This window comes from Podarcis bocagei, assembly GCF_964188305.1.
Source record: "Podarcis bocagei genome assembly, chromosome: 5".
In the NCBI taxonomy this organism is placed as follows: domain Eukaryota; kingdom Metazoa; phylum Chordata; class Lepidosauria; order Squamata; family Lacertidae; genus Podarcis; species Podarcis bocagei.
Genome location: NC_138129.1, coordinates 47534522 through 47550100, shown reverse-complemented (window position 1 = coordinate 47550100; position 15579 = coordinate 47534522). Strand labels below are relative to the sequence as shown.

Here is a 15579-nt window from a genome sequence, read left to right as displayed (position 1 = left end):
AGACTTGCATCCCATGTCAAAAATTATACTGCACCAGAAAGCACCAACCCTCTTTATTTCTATGATCATTGTTATAGATTTGAATCAGAATCATTTTTCTAGATGCACTGTAAATTTCTCAGAGTCCCTGGAAATTTTAACGTATGCCTGCCTCTATGGGCCATTTTGAGGCATCAAGAAATCAAATTAGGATAAACAGAAAGCAACACCTGTTCAGGAGTGTCTGTTTGGAAGCACATGACTTGCATCCATGAAACACAGGACTTTGCTGCTCCCTGCTCAAAAGACTTTTATCTATATTTAGAGACTGTCTTATATTTTCTTCCTTCGTCACATTTGCTTTCTCTCATCTCACCTCACCCTTGAACCTGCAAACCATTCTGAGATGCTGGCATCATGGAAGAGGAAGAGAGGGGGCACTAAGGAGCACCTCCACCTGCTCTGCTGAAAGACCAGCAACTTTTGTACCCTCTCCTTGAAATATTTCCATTTCAGCTGGTCATTACAAGACTATATCACTTTTTTTAAAAAAAAAAAAATCTTTTCTTTTTCCACCTCGCTCTCAAACCCTTCCCCCCCTTTTCTATCATGCTTTTTAGATTGTAAGGCTGAGGGCTGATATTTGTAAGTCTCTCTGGGAAGCCCCCCATCCCCACACATCTTTTTGTTAAAGAGCAGGATAAAAATGCTTTAACTAAATAAGAAATAACAAGAGAACCCAACAATGTCCAAATACATTCTGTAGCCACCCACAAGCTTGCTGCACAGGCAAATGACTTGGTGATGCTGCAACAGGTAACGGTGGTTTGGCTCCGTGGCACATCAGCCCAATGATGGAACAGGGATTCTTACAGCAGGCAGTAGGCAACCTACAGCCCCACCACGTCTCTGCCTGAAAGCCCAGACACCTTTATCTGTCTTTGCCCAGCGGGAGGCAAGCAGTAAATCTCTCCCATCTTTCAGTAAACATATCACCTCAACCACATGGCTGTCAAGAAGACAGATTCCCTGTGCGCCTTGTTTACTACTCTAATCCCTCCCAGTCAGTTTTAGTTGGAAATAGCAAAAAATACAGATGACCACATAATGACAGCAAAAATGGACCAGGGGCTGACACACACAGAAGCAACCCCACACCCTTGTAATTTATAGTCATTACAAGACAGGAAAGGACAGCGAAAGGAAAACACTTTTGCAGCATTGTAACAAAGATCCGTGGTCCTGACCTGTGCAAGTTCAGTGACCATAGCATTCATACTTACTCAGCTATTGGAGATTTGCCTTCTATAGCCCCAGGACTATCACCCTTGAGAAGTTACAGGGGCTCTTGCACCCAGCAGAGCCACTAGTGTTGATGCCTTCCTTGGGCTTCCTGGGCCAGGTGGCTGGGTGCACAAACCACCTTTCTAAATTTTGCACAATGCCCCAGGGCCACAATACTCATGGGCATTGTGGGACATGACAGGACAAAGCTATCCAGTATTATTGAGAGATAGCCATGCACACAGGGCCAGGCAGCTGCGACCTGCCATTTATGACATGACTGGCTGGGGCTGATGAGAGCTGTAGTCCAACATGAAATTGGACACCAAACTGGAGAAGGTTGATGCAGAGCTTTTGGCAAATTACTGGAAATGCTATGCGGTCAATTGCTAAGTTGGACTGATACCTCCCTTGCAATGAATTTTTGAGTCATGTAAAGGGGGAAGTGCAAAGGATATGCTTGGTGCTTTTAACCTCTGCACTCCCGTGGGCTCAAAAGTGAGCAAATCCATTGCAGTGCACTGCTCATGAACAAGGTGCCTCTACCACAATCGCAGCTCCACACATTGTTTCCAGCTGACATGAAAGTGTAGATTCTGTGTCTTAGAAGAACACAGGGTCTCAAAGCACAGAAACATAAGGAATGATTTTGCATGCTTACATGAGCGGGGAGTGGATTTGTGAGTATTATTTGGAGAGGTGAAGCTAGTCCTGCTCAGTGCATGACCAATGTGAATCGTAGCAGGGAAGACTGGATACCCAGGGAGAATGGAGAGGGGTTCATTTCTACTCCCACCCTCTCTGATCTTAATAAAACTGTGCCTCTGATGTGAAATGACAGAAGCCCTGGTGCTGGGCACCTCTTGCCTGAAGCACCAATTAAAATATTTCACTCCATAAAAATACATAGCCTCATGTACAATACAGTGCAAAATTGTTGTTAAAGGGAGAAGGGAAAACCCCCCAGAGAAACTGGCTGCCATGTAAATGATACAAAGTCTTCAAGCCAGGAGTACAGAAAGTGACTGGGACCTCTCCTTTATCTTTGTGTTGTCACATCCACTCACCCTCCTCACCAGACACTGTGCCTCTGTGGAATTCATGGGTGCCACAGTTGCTCAGAGGAGAGTACAGAAAGAAGAACAGGGACAAAGCAACATACCTAGACCCAGAACGGTTGCCCCTGCTTCTTCGTCTCTTTTTCTCTTGCTCAGGGTATGTTCAGATGATGCTGTTGCTACTTAGCAGCCTGCCCTGCTTTGTTTCTAACTGTGTGGAGAAGAAGACTTCACGCCCAGAAGCTATGAGCCTTGTAACACTTCTTTCTTTGTCCTCCATGCCCATGTTCCTGTTTCCCCTACGCAAGTGGTACTGCAACACGATGTTGCACTATGGAGTGCCTCTGTTGCAATGTGGAGGGCTTCTGTTCAGGGTTCCATCCACCAAGCCATGCCTTTTGCCAGGATACTCTATTACATTACTCCCCACCCCACTGCCTGTTTTCTGGTCTAACTCCCCCCTCATCCCCCCCCCAAAGGAAAAACCAATGAGTGTGCTGGAGCAACTGAGCATGTTCAGTCTTCATTAGACTGGTTTGAAAACACCGAGTTTGTTTCAGCAGTTTTCTGGCACTTTTGCAGACCTTGAGGTTCCCCACAGTCTACAGATATCTCGTTCTTCTGTGTAGATAGGGCCATTTTGACAACATAAAAGATTGGCACTTGGATACTCTGTTTGTGATGAAGATACTGGGTGAATAGTCTGCACAACAGCACCACACAGATAGGATTCTGTTGTACAAGCAGAAACTTGCATACACAGATTTAAGAGATCTTATAGCAAAGAATACCAAGGCAGTGGTGAGAGTATGGGACAGAAGCTGGGATGGAAGGATTCAATCGGAGGGCAGCCAGCCAGATATGTAATAGAAAGAATATGTTTGTATTCAGCACTTATGAACAGAAGGCTCAAAATGATAGTAGACTCGAAGAAAGATGCATCCATGCCTTCAGAATAAACTAGTACTAATCCCTTTATTCTGTCTATCTATTTAATTGGCAATTTTCATCCTGCCCTTGGTTCAGTGCAATCAATGCTGTTTCTGTTCCACTTCAGATCAGCTTCCACTAAAACCTACAAGTTTTGTCTCACTATCCTCTATGGCCAAAAAATAGGCAATTAATTTCAATGCATTTCGGTGGAAAGGAAACAGCAAAAACAATGCAGTAAATAACGTAATTATGCCACTGTGCACTGGAAAAAAATATTTAGTAAATACTGCTTATATTTGCTTGCGTGATTTCTGTTCCTGACCTCTGATGAACATTGCAGGAATTTCTGGTCCCATTTCCAATAGGATCCTCTGGCATCCCTAATATGAGCACCAGCAAAAGAAAAAAGTATGGACTGTAGAGCAAAGCTCAACTTCTATGACTCTCATGTCTTTTGGTCTAGCTCTAGTGGATGGGGGAAAGGCAGTGTAGTGTGGTGGTTAGTTTGTCATACTAGGATCTGGGAGTCCAGAGTTCAAATCCCCACGTGGTCATGCACCACACTATATAACTATAGCCTGGATAGCTCAGTTGGTTAGAGCACGGTGCTTACAACACCAAGGTTACAGGTTCGATTCCCATATGGGACAGCTGTGTATTCCTGCATTGCAGGGGTTGGACTAGATGATCCTCAGGGTTTCTTCCCACTCTACAGTTCTATGACCTTGGGCCAGTCACTGCCTCTCAGCCTAATCTACCTCACAGGGTTGTTGTGGGAGAGAACCATGTATGCCACTTTGATCTCACTGGATAAAAAGGTAGGATAGGAACATGATGGATGAATGGATGGATGGATGCTCCTTTGTGTATCTTGACAATACAGGCACATAGGAAGTGGCCTTATACCAACTAAGCCAGACCACTGGGTCCATCTAGAATAGTACTGTCCACACCAAGAGACAACAGCTCTCTTGATTTTCAGACAGGGGACATTCCCAGCCCTACCTCAAGATGCCAGAGACTCAGCCCAGGACCTTCTGTTTACTAAGCAGATGCAGTACTACTGAGCTACAACCATTCAAGGGAGTTTAAGCATGTGCCTGTGACACCATTCTTGGTGTGCTCAAACACACACACACACACACAGAGCTACAAGTAGGTAGTTGTGTTGGTCTGCCGTAGTCAAAACAAAATTTAAAAATTCCTTGCAGTAGCACCTTAGAGACCAACTAAGTTTGTTATTGGTATGAGCTTTTGTGTGCATGCACACTTCTTCAGATACACTGAAACAAAAGTCACCAGACCCTTATATATGGCGGGAGGGTGGGGAGGGGTATTACTCAGAAGGGTGGTGGGAATGGGTGATTGGCCATTTACCAAACTTAAAACCATGGAGAGAACTGGTCTGAAGAGACACATTGGATTCTTATCTCATTATACATGATAAAGCTATTTTTAGCCATCTCACTGCTTGCTTTTTCCTGTAAGACCAATTGCAGTTGTTAACAGTCATCAACAGGTTTACCACACCTATCAGCCAATCACCCATTCCCACCACCCTTCTGAGTAATACCCCTCCCCACCCTCTCACTATATATAAGGGTCTGGTGACTTCTCTTTCAGTGTATCTGAAGAAGTGTGCATGCACATGAAAGCTCATGCCAATAACAAACTTAGTTGGTCTCTAAGGTGCTACTGGAAGAAATTTTTAAAATTTTGTTTTGACAGAGAGAGAGAGAGAGAGAGAGAGAGAGAGAGAGAGCGAGCGCTACATGCCTTCTATTCCTATTGTTGCTTTTATGCAGATCCAGCATACTGAACATGCCAACATTCCCAGCTGAGGGCAAAGCACTAAACACAGAGTTGGTACCAAGCAGAGGGAGCTGGAGAGCTTCCCAACTGTCAGTTCCTGTTTCAGAGAAGAATCAAAGGCAGCAACATGGCAATGAGGATAGAAAGTGGGCTGATCTGAGAGGCTGTAAGAGGAAACCAAATGAAAGATTTCTAAAGCAGCCCCGAGTAACATGAATGCCTTGAATATTTTATATAATCACCGAATGGGGGCTGGGGAGACATTGCCATGGCACAGGATCCCTACCCAGCACACAGCTCTATAACCTGCCGAAATGGATTTTCAAACAAATCATTTTTAAATGTGTGTTCTCAGGGGAGGAGAAAAAGGTGCGGAGTGGGGGGGGGGAGAGAATACTGAGATAGATAGGGCTGATGCCATGATGGGGTAATGGAAATTTACGAGCAAACGAGGGAAGAATTAGTGTGGCGTGGAGAAGGGACGGATGGTAAATAATTCAACAGGAAATGAATGTGTGGTTGGAGGTGCATGTGGAGAGACAGCAAGGCTGAGGAGAGAGGAGAGAGGCACCCAAGGGGGCTTCGGAATGTGCCCCATGGGTCATGAGATAAATGTGGGGTTGGTATTATTTAATGATCACAAAGAAGGCAAGGCATTTAGCTGCCTCGTTTGCTCATTTCTGTCATACCCCTTCAGGGCTTTCAGCACCCACTTTTGATTCCTGAGTCACGGCTCCTGGGCTTATATGCCAAAGAGGCGTAACACCCCCCCCCCCAACGTGCTTCTGTTTCACCATCCCTGATGTCAAACAGTTCTGCCAATGCACATGATCTATAACCCTGCCTTTGTGCTAAACAAGACCCACATACAGGGCCGGCCCTACTGTTAGGCAGAATGAGGTGACTGCTTCAGACGGCAGGTGCCAGGATGCAGGGGTGGCAGCCCCCAGACATTCCCCTTGAACCTTCTGGCTGTAGCCTTCTGCGCAGAGCTCTATGTGCCATGGAGACTGTCCTGCACCCTCAAAGTTTCCCTGTGGCTCTCAGGTGTGGTACAGGACATAGGGACGTAGGAAGCTGCCTTCTACTGACCCTATCTAGCTCAGTATTGTCTACACTGATTGGCAGCAGCTGCCTTGGGTTTCAAACAGGAAGTCTTTCCCAGTCCTACTTGGAGATGTCAGGGATCGAACCAGAGACCTTCTGCATGCAAAACAGATGCTCTGCTGTTGAGCCATGGCCTTTACAGTGCACAGCCTGACTGCTAGTTTTAAAGGAGGATTTAGCTGCCACTTCAGTCAGGTTCTGGATGTGAAATTTGCTGCCTAAGGCAGCAAAATGTCTTGAGCTGGCCCTGCCCACACAGCCACCTCAATCTTCTTCTGAGACAATCCTTTTCTTCCTCTCCTCCTTCCTCTCCTACTGACGCACAGCAATTCTTCCTCCCCCAGAACATCCCTGACTACTGCAGACCCTGCCACTTTCCCGACACTGAAAAAACAATCTCAGTAAAGGATAGCAATAATGATATAGTGCTTTCAGATGTCCAATGAAAGTTCAAAGGTCTGTAGCAATCGCTTGCAGAGCACTTTAGGAAATTAGGCTGATGACCACATAAAATTAGGTTGAAGATCCTCCCATGGATTTAGGAGCCATAGGATGACTACCCTTGTTTTATAGCAGACCTGTAACGTGGTCCAGTACTATTATCTGCATATTGCAGGTCAAGGGGAAGGCTAAGGTTGAGAGAAAGTCACATACCTGGTGAGTTCCTGGTGGGGGGGGGGAGGATTAAAAGCAGGGAGAGGTGTCCTGATTCATAATTCACTCATTTATTTATTTTCTCAAGTTTATATCCCACCCTTTCTTCCGAAGGAGCCCAGGGCAGCAAGTCACTATGACTCAGTCACTATGGTATACCAGCTCTGAGTGTTTCCACCCTGAACCCCATCTCAGTGCACCATCATTCCAGTCAACTTTGCTCCAGACAGGGCCGGATTTAGGTTTGATGAGGCCCTTTATATGTCCAGCTGTCCTTTGTCAACAACAAATTGTCCCTGTTTTTTGTGTTAAATATATGCTATATGGTAATTTATGGACCTAATAGGTATCTAAAGCCATTGGCACATGTTGCCATGCAACCAGTCCATGCAGAATGTAGGCACCCTATATATAGAAATGAGCAAACCAGTGATATTTTAGGGAGCAGGCTAGCAGGCGGGGCCCATTACTTACATCACAGGAGCCTACACAACACAAAACACTGTTGCTGTATGTAGGTTTTATTTTATTTGGTTTTCATCTTATATTTTGGAAATGTACATCCAGGGGTTTTTTCCCTTTAAATTTTTTTTGGGGGGCCAAGAGAGTGGGGCCCTAAGCTATAGGTTGTTTAGCTTATATGTAAATCTGGCACTGGCTCCAGCTCATTCCCACATCTCTAGAAATTTACATCAAGATTTATCTCTCTCTCATGTCATGGCACTAGACGTCATGGATGATCTGATAGTGTGTTCTCTTGTTACAAGCTTAGGAATGGGATTTGGTAACAACATCCTAGCCTGGTTCATCCACACACACCCTCCACGCCCCTCCCATCTGCCCACAGCCTCTTACTTGTGCACTTCTTGAAGGCGCTGCCTTTCTTGAGAGCATGACGGCTCAGCTTGCAGTGGAAGTTGTCCTCCCAAAATTCGGCAAACCAAATGTTACGGCGGTTATTGTCCAGGGTCCTGCTGGAGAAATAGCGATCAAAACCTAAGAGGAAAAAGAAGAGAGAGGTGATAGAAACATGAGGAAGGTCTTGCAATCAAAACATATGAGACCTGGTGCAGCTGTAAAAGGAAGTCTGCCACTTTCAGTGTCTACAAAGGTGAAAGGGGCTTTTAAGCTATTGAAATCAAGTGTTCGGAAATTAATAGATAAGGAAAGGGTGGATATTTGTTGTGGAATAAGTGCTCTTCATGCTTGCAAATTTTGGTGGCGTCAAAATGCCAGTCTGTTTTTTCCTCCTCATTTAATATGGATTTTCCCTGTATTTAATCTGCTAAATTAAATAAAACCTGTTGCCAACAAACCATTTATGATAACTCGTTGAGCGGCTGCAATATTGAGTCTCCATCTGGAAGTACCCACAGAGATTCAAGGTACTGATGGCCTAAGTGGTTTATTTCCTGTTCACCTGCATGTGCTCATTCATAAGTCCATGCTGCCCTATTTCTGCAGTAATCTGTGAATCTTTAATTTAGAAAACCACATGAAAAATTCATATTTAAATTCACATTTTCTCATAAAATATGCATTTCTAAATATATTTTATTTCAAAGTACACATTCCTAAATGTATTTTAGCCTAACTATGCATTTTATGGACATTTTGGTATTTTTAAAAAAACCAAGAACTGCATTGCAAAATTCAGAAAAGTAATGATGCTCCAATCTACGCATCAGTCCAGGAGGTAGGGATCAGGTCTGTTTATATTGGAATGTACAAGAACAACTTCTTCAAACACTGAGGACTTTTATAATCCTTCAGATGAATATCCAGTCCAATGATGCACAGGTTGAATGCTCAATTCAATGTATAGATATATATATCTGGAGAGGGCAGTGATTCTGAGTCACAGCTCCAATGCTCAAAGCAGGATTTTCACTGTTTCAATGCCATCACATTTTTATAACCAGGTAAGCCCCTGTTTGGGCATTCTCCCCACTACTTATAATTACCATCATGAAAAGGGGTTAGCAAAGATAAAGTCCATTGACCCTGTGACAGACACCCTCACTTAAGCACCTTCTGAGAGTCCTCACTCTTGGGTTAGACTCTTGGACTAACATTGGGACACTCAGGTTCAAATCCCCACTTGGCCATGATCCCAGCCAGTCACAAACACTTAGCCTAATCCACCGCATAGGGTCGTTCTGAAAACAAAATGGGAAGGGGGACCATATATGCTGCCTTGACCTTGGGGGGGGGGGGCAGAGCTGGGATATAAATGTCATAATTATATTATATTATATTATATTATATTATATTATATTATATTATATTATATTATATTATATTATATTATATTATATTATATTATATTATATTATATTATATTATATTATATTATATTATATTATATATTTACCCCATGTAGAATAATAATAATAATAATAATAATAATAATAATAATAATAAATATAAATTTATTTATACCCCACCCATCTGGCTGGATTTCCCCAGCCACTCTGGGTGGCTTCCAACAGAACACTAAAAACAGAATAAAACATCAAACATTAAAAACTTTCATTAAAAAATAAATAAATGCAAAATTATTTAACCAATAAAGCAATTGGGAGGGGAACAGAGCTGCACAAATGAGAAAGCAAGCAGAAAAGCAGAAGTGTTAGTAACTCACAGTGCCCTAAGCTGAAATTGGTATACATTTAAAAGGCAAGTTAGTCACTTATAGCAATTGTTAAAGCAATTGTCCATTAGTTCCTCCACCAGCTTTGATCTTAAACCAAAACAAACAAGTTGAGGTTTCTGCACTCACAAATCCAGGTGCACATGAGTTTCACAGCCTCAGGTCAAGCAAAGACTAACAGGCAGCCTGGAAAACACCTCTTTTTAAGGGAAAACAAGTGTGCGTGTGATGGGTGTGCCCCGATCCTGTCACTCTTGAAAACTGTTCTGCTCTGAGCCAATCTCCTGCAAGTTCCCACGATAGTAAAGTCTTAATTAACCATGCATATTTTAGTCACGCAGAACACAAACCTAATTTCCTTGGCATAAGTGGATGTCAGAGGGGGGTAAGGAAGAGACAGGAAAGATGGCGGCTTTGTATCTCTCTCCCTGGGGTTCCATCTGGCGTAGCCTTATTAATTGAATGGATCCTTTAATAGGCTTGGGGCACTTGACAGCTCTTTCCTTTCTAATGAATGACACCTCTACAAATGAAACTTTGGCCGTGAGCTAAATGTGGCTGCACTTTGGTCAAGTATACGAAAAACTGTGCTAATAACTAGCTGAGAACTCAATAATAGGGTAGCTTGTGAGTATGCGCAAACCTCACAGGACACTCTTGCAATCTCTGGCTCTAACCTTCTGCCCCACCCCCGCCACCCTCTCTGGATTCAGTGGTCTCAGTCATAAAGATTTTTTGCCATGCCTTTACGGTTTACCTCAGGGGTGGGGAACCTCAGGCCTAGAGGCTGAATTCAGCGCTCCAGGTCTCTCTACCTGGCCCTCACAATTCTCCCAAGACTGTATCCCACACTTGGGCTGCTTCATACCCCAAGTGTTTCTCCCTGACTGGAATGTGTCCTTGAGGAAGAGAAGAGTATAGGTTGCAACTAGTCACAATGGCTATGCTCTGCCTCCACAGTTGGAGGGCTTCTGAATACCAAATGGTGGAAACCACAGAAGAGGGCTCTTGGGCTCAAATCCTGCTTGCTGGGTTCCCACAGACATCTGGCTGGTCACTGTGAGAACAGGTTGCTGGGCTAAGTGGGCCATTGCCTGATGCAGCAGGTGGTTCTTATGATCTTAACTCCAGTAATGGTTTTTTTGGTTTTCTAGATAAATGACAGAGAGGGCTGTGAGAGTGTGTACAGAAACTAATCTACTAGACTAGTCTACTGGACATTTGTGGTTCCACTGTCTTTTGCCTATGGTTCCACCCACCACTGACTCGTGGTGCTTGAAATGCCCTTGTCCAGAAGGGAATACAGAAGGGAAAGGGCTCCCAACCCTTGATATAACAATGTTTGCAGGCCTTTTCCTGAAGCAGCTTACAGGATCTTTTGAATTGGTGGGATTTGCATTTTGACTTCTGTGAGCAACCTGCATAAATTGATCAAAGAATATTGTGACACCTGGAAGACTAAAAAATCTCTTGTCAAGATGCTGACAGACAAGGAATGTCCAGAGGAGAGAATTAACTCTATTGTCAAAAATAGGCTTACAAGTTAGGGAAAGGCATGTCCATCAGACCCATGCCTCTTAGCTGCTCCTAGATGTGCAACAAATGAGGCAGTTGCTGCAACAGAGAGGCCCTGACCCCAGCTTATGTATCTCCCCCATCTGAGCTGCACATAAGCAAACAAAGTCTCCACTTGCATATAACTTTTTGGTCCTCCCACTTCAATCCTATTCTGGTCCTGAGAGACAGTGGAGGAGCAGAGGTGAAACAGGAGGAGGAGGTGTGGCAGCCGTTGATTCTACATGAGCCTCACCTGTCTCTAGCTCCTCCTGCACTTATTCTTCACTCTTCAATCCTGCAGCTTCTTCTGCCTCTGCCTCTTGCCTCCTGGTTGTTACAGGTTCCCCTGGATCACTGATCCCTTCTTCCAAGCCGGTCTCTAACCCTGCTTCTCCAAGTGCTCATTGTCCATTCATCAGAATCCAGCCACCATTCCTCAGTTTCCAGCCAGTCCCTTTCCAGCTTTTGTGGACTCAAGCCACTGAATCCCATTCATCTTTTTAGGAAGACCATGGGCTTTCAAAGAACACCTTGCTGATGCAGATCATGCCAATGGTGTCTGTGTATGTGCCAGCACACACATAAATCAAACTGATGCAAAATACTGCAAGTCTGGATTAATCTAGTGAGTTCCAGTAGCCAAAGCCCACACAAGGAAAGCAATGAGGCCTACCCCCACCCTCACCTCCACTTGTACCCTCTACTCTCAAATTGGCTCAGGTGGGGTGCAGGTATCAGGAGAACACCCAGAACAGCACACAGGGAGGAGAAATGGGGGGGGGGGTTGTTCCATCTAGCAAATTCATGCCAATGGAACTATTCCTCCCTCAGAAAAAAAATATTATGCCTTTCTAAAAATATTCTTTTTCAAACTCATGAAGATGGTGAATTCCAGTCCTTGTCTGAAGAGTATTTGGCAAAATGCCCCCCAAACTTCAGTATCTGTGGATTTGGGGCACAACTATGGATCAAGTTTAAATATTGTTTAATGGTCTTTTACAGTGGTACCTCCGATTAAGAACTTAATTCGTTCTGGAGGTCCATTCTTAACCTGAAACTGTTCTTAACCTGAAGCACCACTTTAGCTAATGGGGCCTCCCACTGCTGCTGCGCCGCCACTGCACCATTTCTGTTCTCATCCTGAAGCAAAGTTCTTAACCCAAGGTACTATTTCTGGGTTAGCGGAGTCTGTAACCTGAAGCATCTGTAACCCGAGGTACCACTGTAATTTGGTCCCTTCGCTTTCCTGTCCTCTTTAGCCTGCCATTCCTTCATTGACCAATATGAACTTACAATAGAGTTTTACAGAATATTAAGCTAGCTGAAATTTCTTGTAGAATAATTTGTTGTTGCTGTTGTTGTTTTGTTGTGTGTGTGTTTAATGAGCCCCCCTGGAGGAGTTTAGTGCTACCCTAGAGATTAATCCCAGTTTTGCTACCCACAAAAAGCATGGAGAATCTGAGGTCATGTTCATTTAGTACTCTAGATACACCCATTTTCTTGACAAGCAAATAACATATTTCTTCTTGGTGTATAGACAGTGGTTAGAAGCTGGCTGACATGAGAAGCAAAGAGGAAATACCTTGATCTGAAGAAAAAATACTGCTGAAGGTCAGCAAGAGAATTTCAGTAAGTTCTTAGGGAACTATGAAATGTATGTCAGGTACATCCATCTTTTACAAAAGTTAGATGCTTGCTAAATATTTAGATTATGCAAGGTAAGAAAATAACACAGGAATGAACTATGGGAATGAGGTAATTGAATAGGCCAGAATGCAACAATGACATGACACAGTTAAGGATGCACACGTCTGTCTATTTCTGGCCTGTGATATTTTTTCTTATTTTACTCCTAATTATAGTCAATCCTGTTTCTACATTAATCTACATTTTTTTAAAAAAATCATATTGGTATCCATATTTAAATGTGTACTGTACTTGCATGACAACATTTGGAGAAATATAAGATTTCATGGATTTTAATACTTCCAATCTCTGCATTAGGCCAAGGGTTACAGATTGGGTTATTTTGCACAGGAATTTTAAAAGATCTAATTCATCAACCACCCCTATTTGAAGCAACTTCATAATGGATAAGAGTTTACTGAGAACATATCCCATTTGACCCATTTGTTATAATGAGGTTCACATAGGAGAATTTATCTGTGGGTTGTGTCCATTGACAAATTCAGCATCAATGAAGATATCCAAGTGATATTTGAACTCCTTGCAGTAGAAGGAACTGACCTTTGAAGAAACTTCAAGGGGGAAATGCTCAAGGTGTTATAAAGGATACCCAGAAAAACATGACCAATTCTAAAGCATCAATATATACCCCAAACACCCAACTGAAGAGTATAATTTTCAGTAGATGCATGCCATGACTGCTTTCAATTAAGCATGCATTAAAAGGAAGAAGGAAAATGGTACTCTAGGTGAAGGAAACATTTAAAGAGACCTAGAAAAGTCCTTGCAATAATTAGTGGCAGGACAGGGCTGGGAAAGAGAAAGCAGACTGATGTTTAGTAATGGTTTGGGCATATTGGCCAAAGAGCTATGAGAAGCTCTCTCCTGAAATTGTGACCCATTTATCTAAGTGCTGGGATGGGAGCCTCACCTGCAGATCTAGCCCTGAGAGCATCCTGCAAAATTGAAAAGAGAAAATGCATCTGCATGAAAAATGCATAGTGGCATTGGGACATTGAGGATCAAAGTTTTCAATAAACAGTTGATTTAAAGAAGAAGAAGAAAGTAATGCAACAAGGGGCATTCTATCCTGCTTTTCTTCCATTGCAGAACTCAAAGCACCATAAATTGTGTTCCCAGCTGTCACTCATCCAGACATTGAGCAGACTCAAACATGCTGAGCTTCAGCAGGTGGTTCCATTGTGTATGCAGGCATATATGTATTTGAAAATGTATATACTGCCCATTGCCAAAGGGCTACAGGATGGTATACTGCATAAAAACAACATAAGATCCATACAGCACAAGAATGTAAAAAATATATATTTCAGCACTTCTAATAATCAAATCAGCATTGTCAGACTAGTCATAAAGAAATACAATTTAAAAAAAAATCCTTCCAGTAGCACCTTAGAGACCAACTAAATTTGTTATTGGTATGAGCTTTTGTGTGCATGCACACTTCTTCAGATACACTGCATGCACATGAAAGCTCATATCAATAACAAACTTAGTTGGTCTCTAAGGTGCTACTGGAAGGATTTTTTATTATTATTTTGTTTCGACTACGGCAGACCAACACGGCTACCTACCTGTAACTATAAATAAATACAATCACAGTCTCCATCATCTGAACCTGCAGGAAGAGGTGTGCCATCACCTGTTTCCTAAAAGAAAACACTGATGTGGCTAGACACACTTCCATGGGGCCCTTCATTTTGCATGAGGACCACCAACTGGCCTCACTGACCTTTCTCTTGGTCTCACCACTTTCACAGGTACTGAGAGAAGGCCTTCTCATTGGCTGCTCCCAGATAGTGGAATTGCTTTCCATGGGAAGCTAGACTAGTCTCCTCCCTGCTATTGATTCACCAGAAGGCAACTATTTCTTTGTTTAGGACTTTGACCACTAACTGGCTGTTGCGGCAGAGTCTTCTAACCACAGGTGCTGTATATTGTCTTCTCCTCTTCTTGTGTCTTCAAATGGTTTCTAAGCTATTTGGATTTAGTGTTGCTTTTAATATGGTGGGTGGGTGGGTGGGTGTGTACATGTACTGATTGACGGTTGGTTTGTTTTTAAGCTGAATCTGTTTTTAATGCCTACCACCTTGGGCCCTGCAGGGGGAGGAAGATGGGATATAAACAATAAATAAATAAACAAATTAATGTGGACATTTGCGCTCTCAAAGCCTCACACATAGGCTTTCATGCAGCCAGGACATCATGCAATCAGGAGTTCTGATTGCATGAAAGCTGATCATGAATATGCTTTGACTATGTGGATGTCCAGGTGATGGTGTCCATGGTGCACCTGATTCCAGAGATGGGACCAGCCAGGCAACACCATTCCTTGGGAAATGTATGGAGCACCCTTCAGATGATTAGCACATGAAGGAGCTTCTAACAGGAGAAAACAACAACTGCACAGTTCACGCACAACAATGGCAAATGTCTTTCTGCACCAACCCTGAGAAGCAACCATCTGACATTGTTGAGCAAACTGCTAGACATACCTCTAACAGATGCCCTCTTGGGCAAGATGGTGACGGTTCCTTCAGCCACCTCTTCTAGATCTCTCACGGGGGCAATTTTGGAACCCCAGCTGTCAGAGCCAATCCAGATGAAGTGTCCAGTCTGATTGGCCCTCTTTGCTGCCATCAACACATTCCTGAAGAGAGAAGAGCAAAGCACCAGTTCATAGAATCACCTTTGCCTTTGTGTTTAGGTTAATGCACGCCTCACAACGAAAGGGCGGGAGCGCAGTGACCACACTGAATACACTGCATTCACTGGCTTGATGTGCCCAATCACACCCAAAGGTTGTGCATCCAACTGCCGATTACTACTGCATAACAT

The 15579-nt window shown here is 43.4% G+C and overlaps 1 protein-coding gene across 2 annotated transcripts in view; it reads right to left on the bottom strand.

Annotated features, from left to right (window-relative positions):
• Positions 1 to 15579, bottom strand: part of GRM4 (glutamate metabotropic receptor 4) — a 318705-nt gene that overhangs the window by 83907 nt on the left and 219219 nt on the right. For both annotated transcript variants that reach the window (XM_081195813.1, XM_081195814.1), the window contains exons 5-6: positions 15237 to 15391; positions 7683 to 7823 (exon numbers count right to left, since the gene is read on the bottom strand). In XM_081195813.1, the coding sequence (XP_081051939.1) occupies positions 7683 to 7823; positions 15237 to 15391 (296 nt within the window). The remainder of the gene's footprint in view (positions 1 to 7682; positions 7824 to 15236; positions 15392 to 15579) is intronic.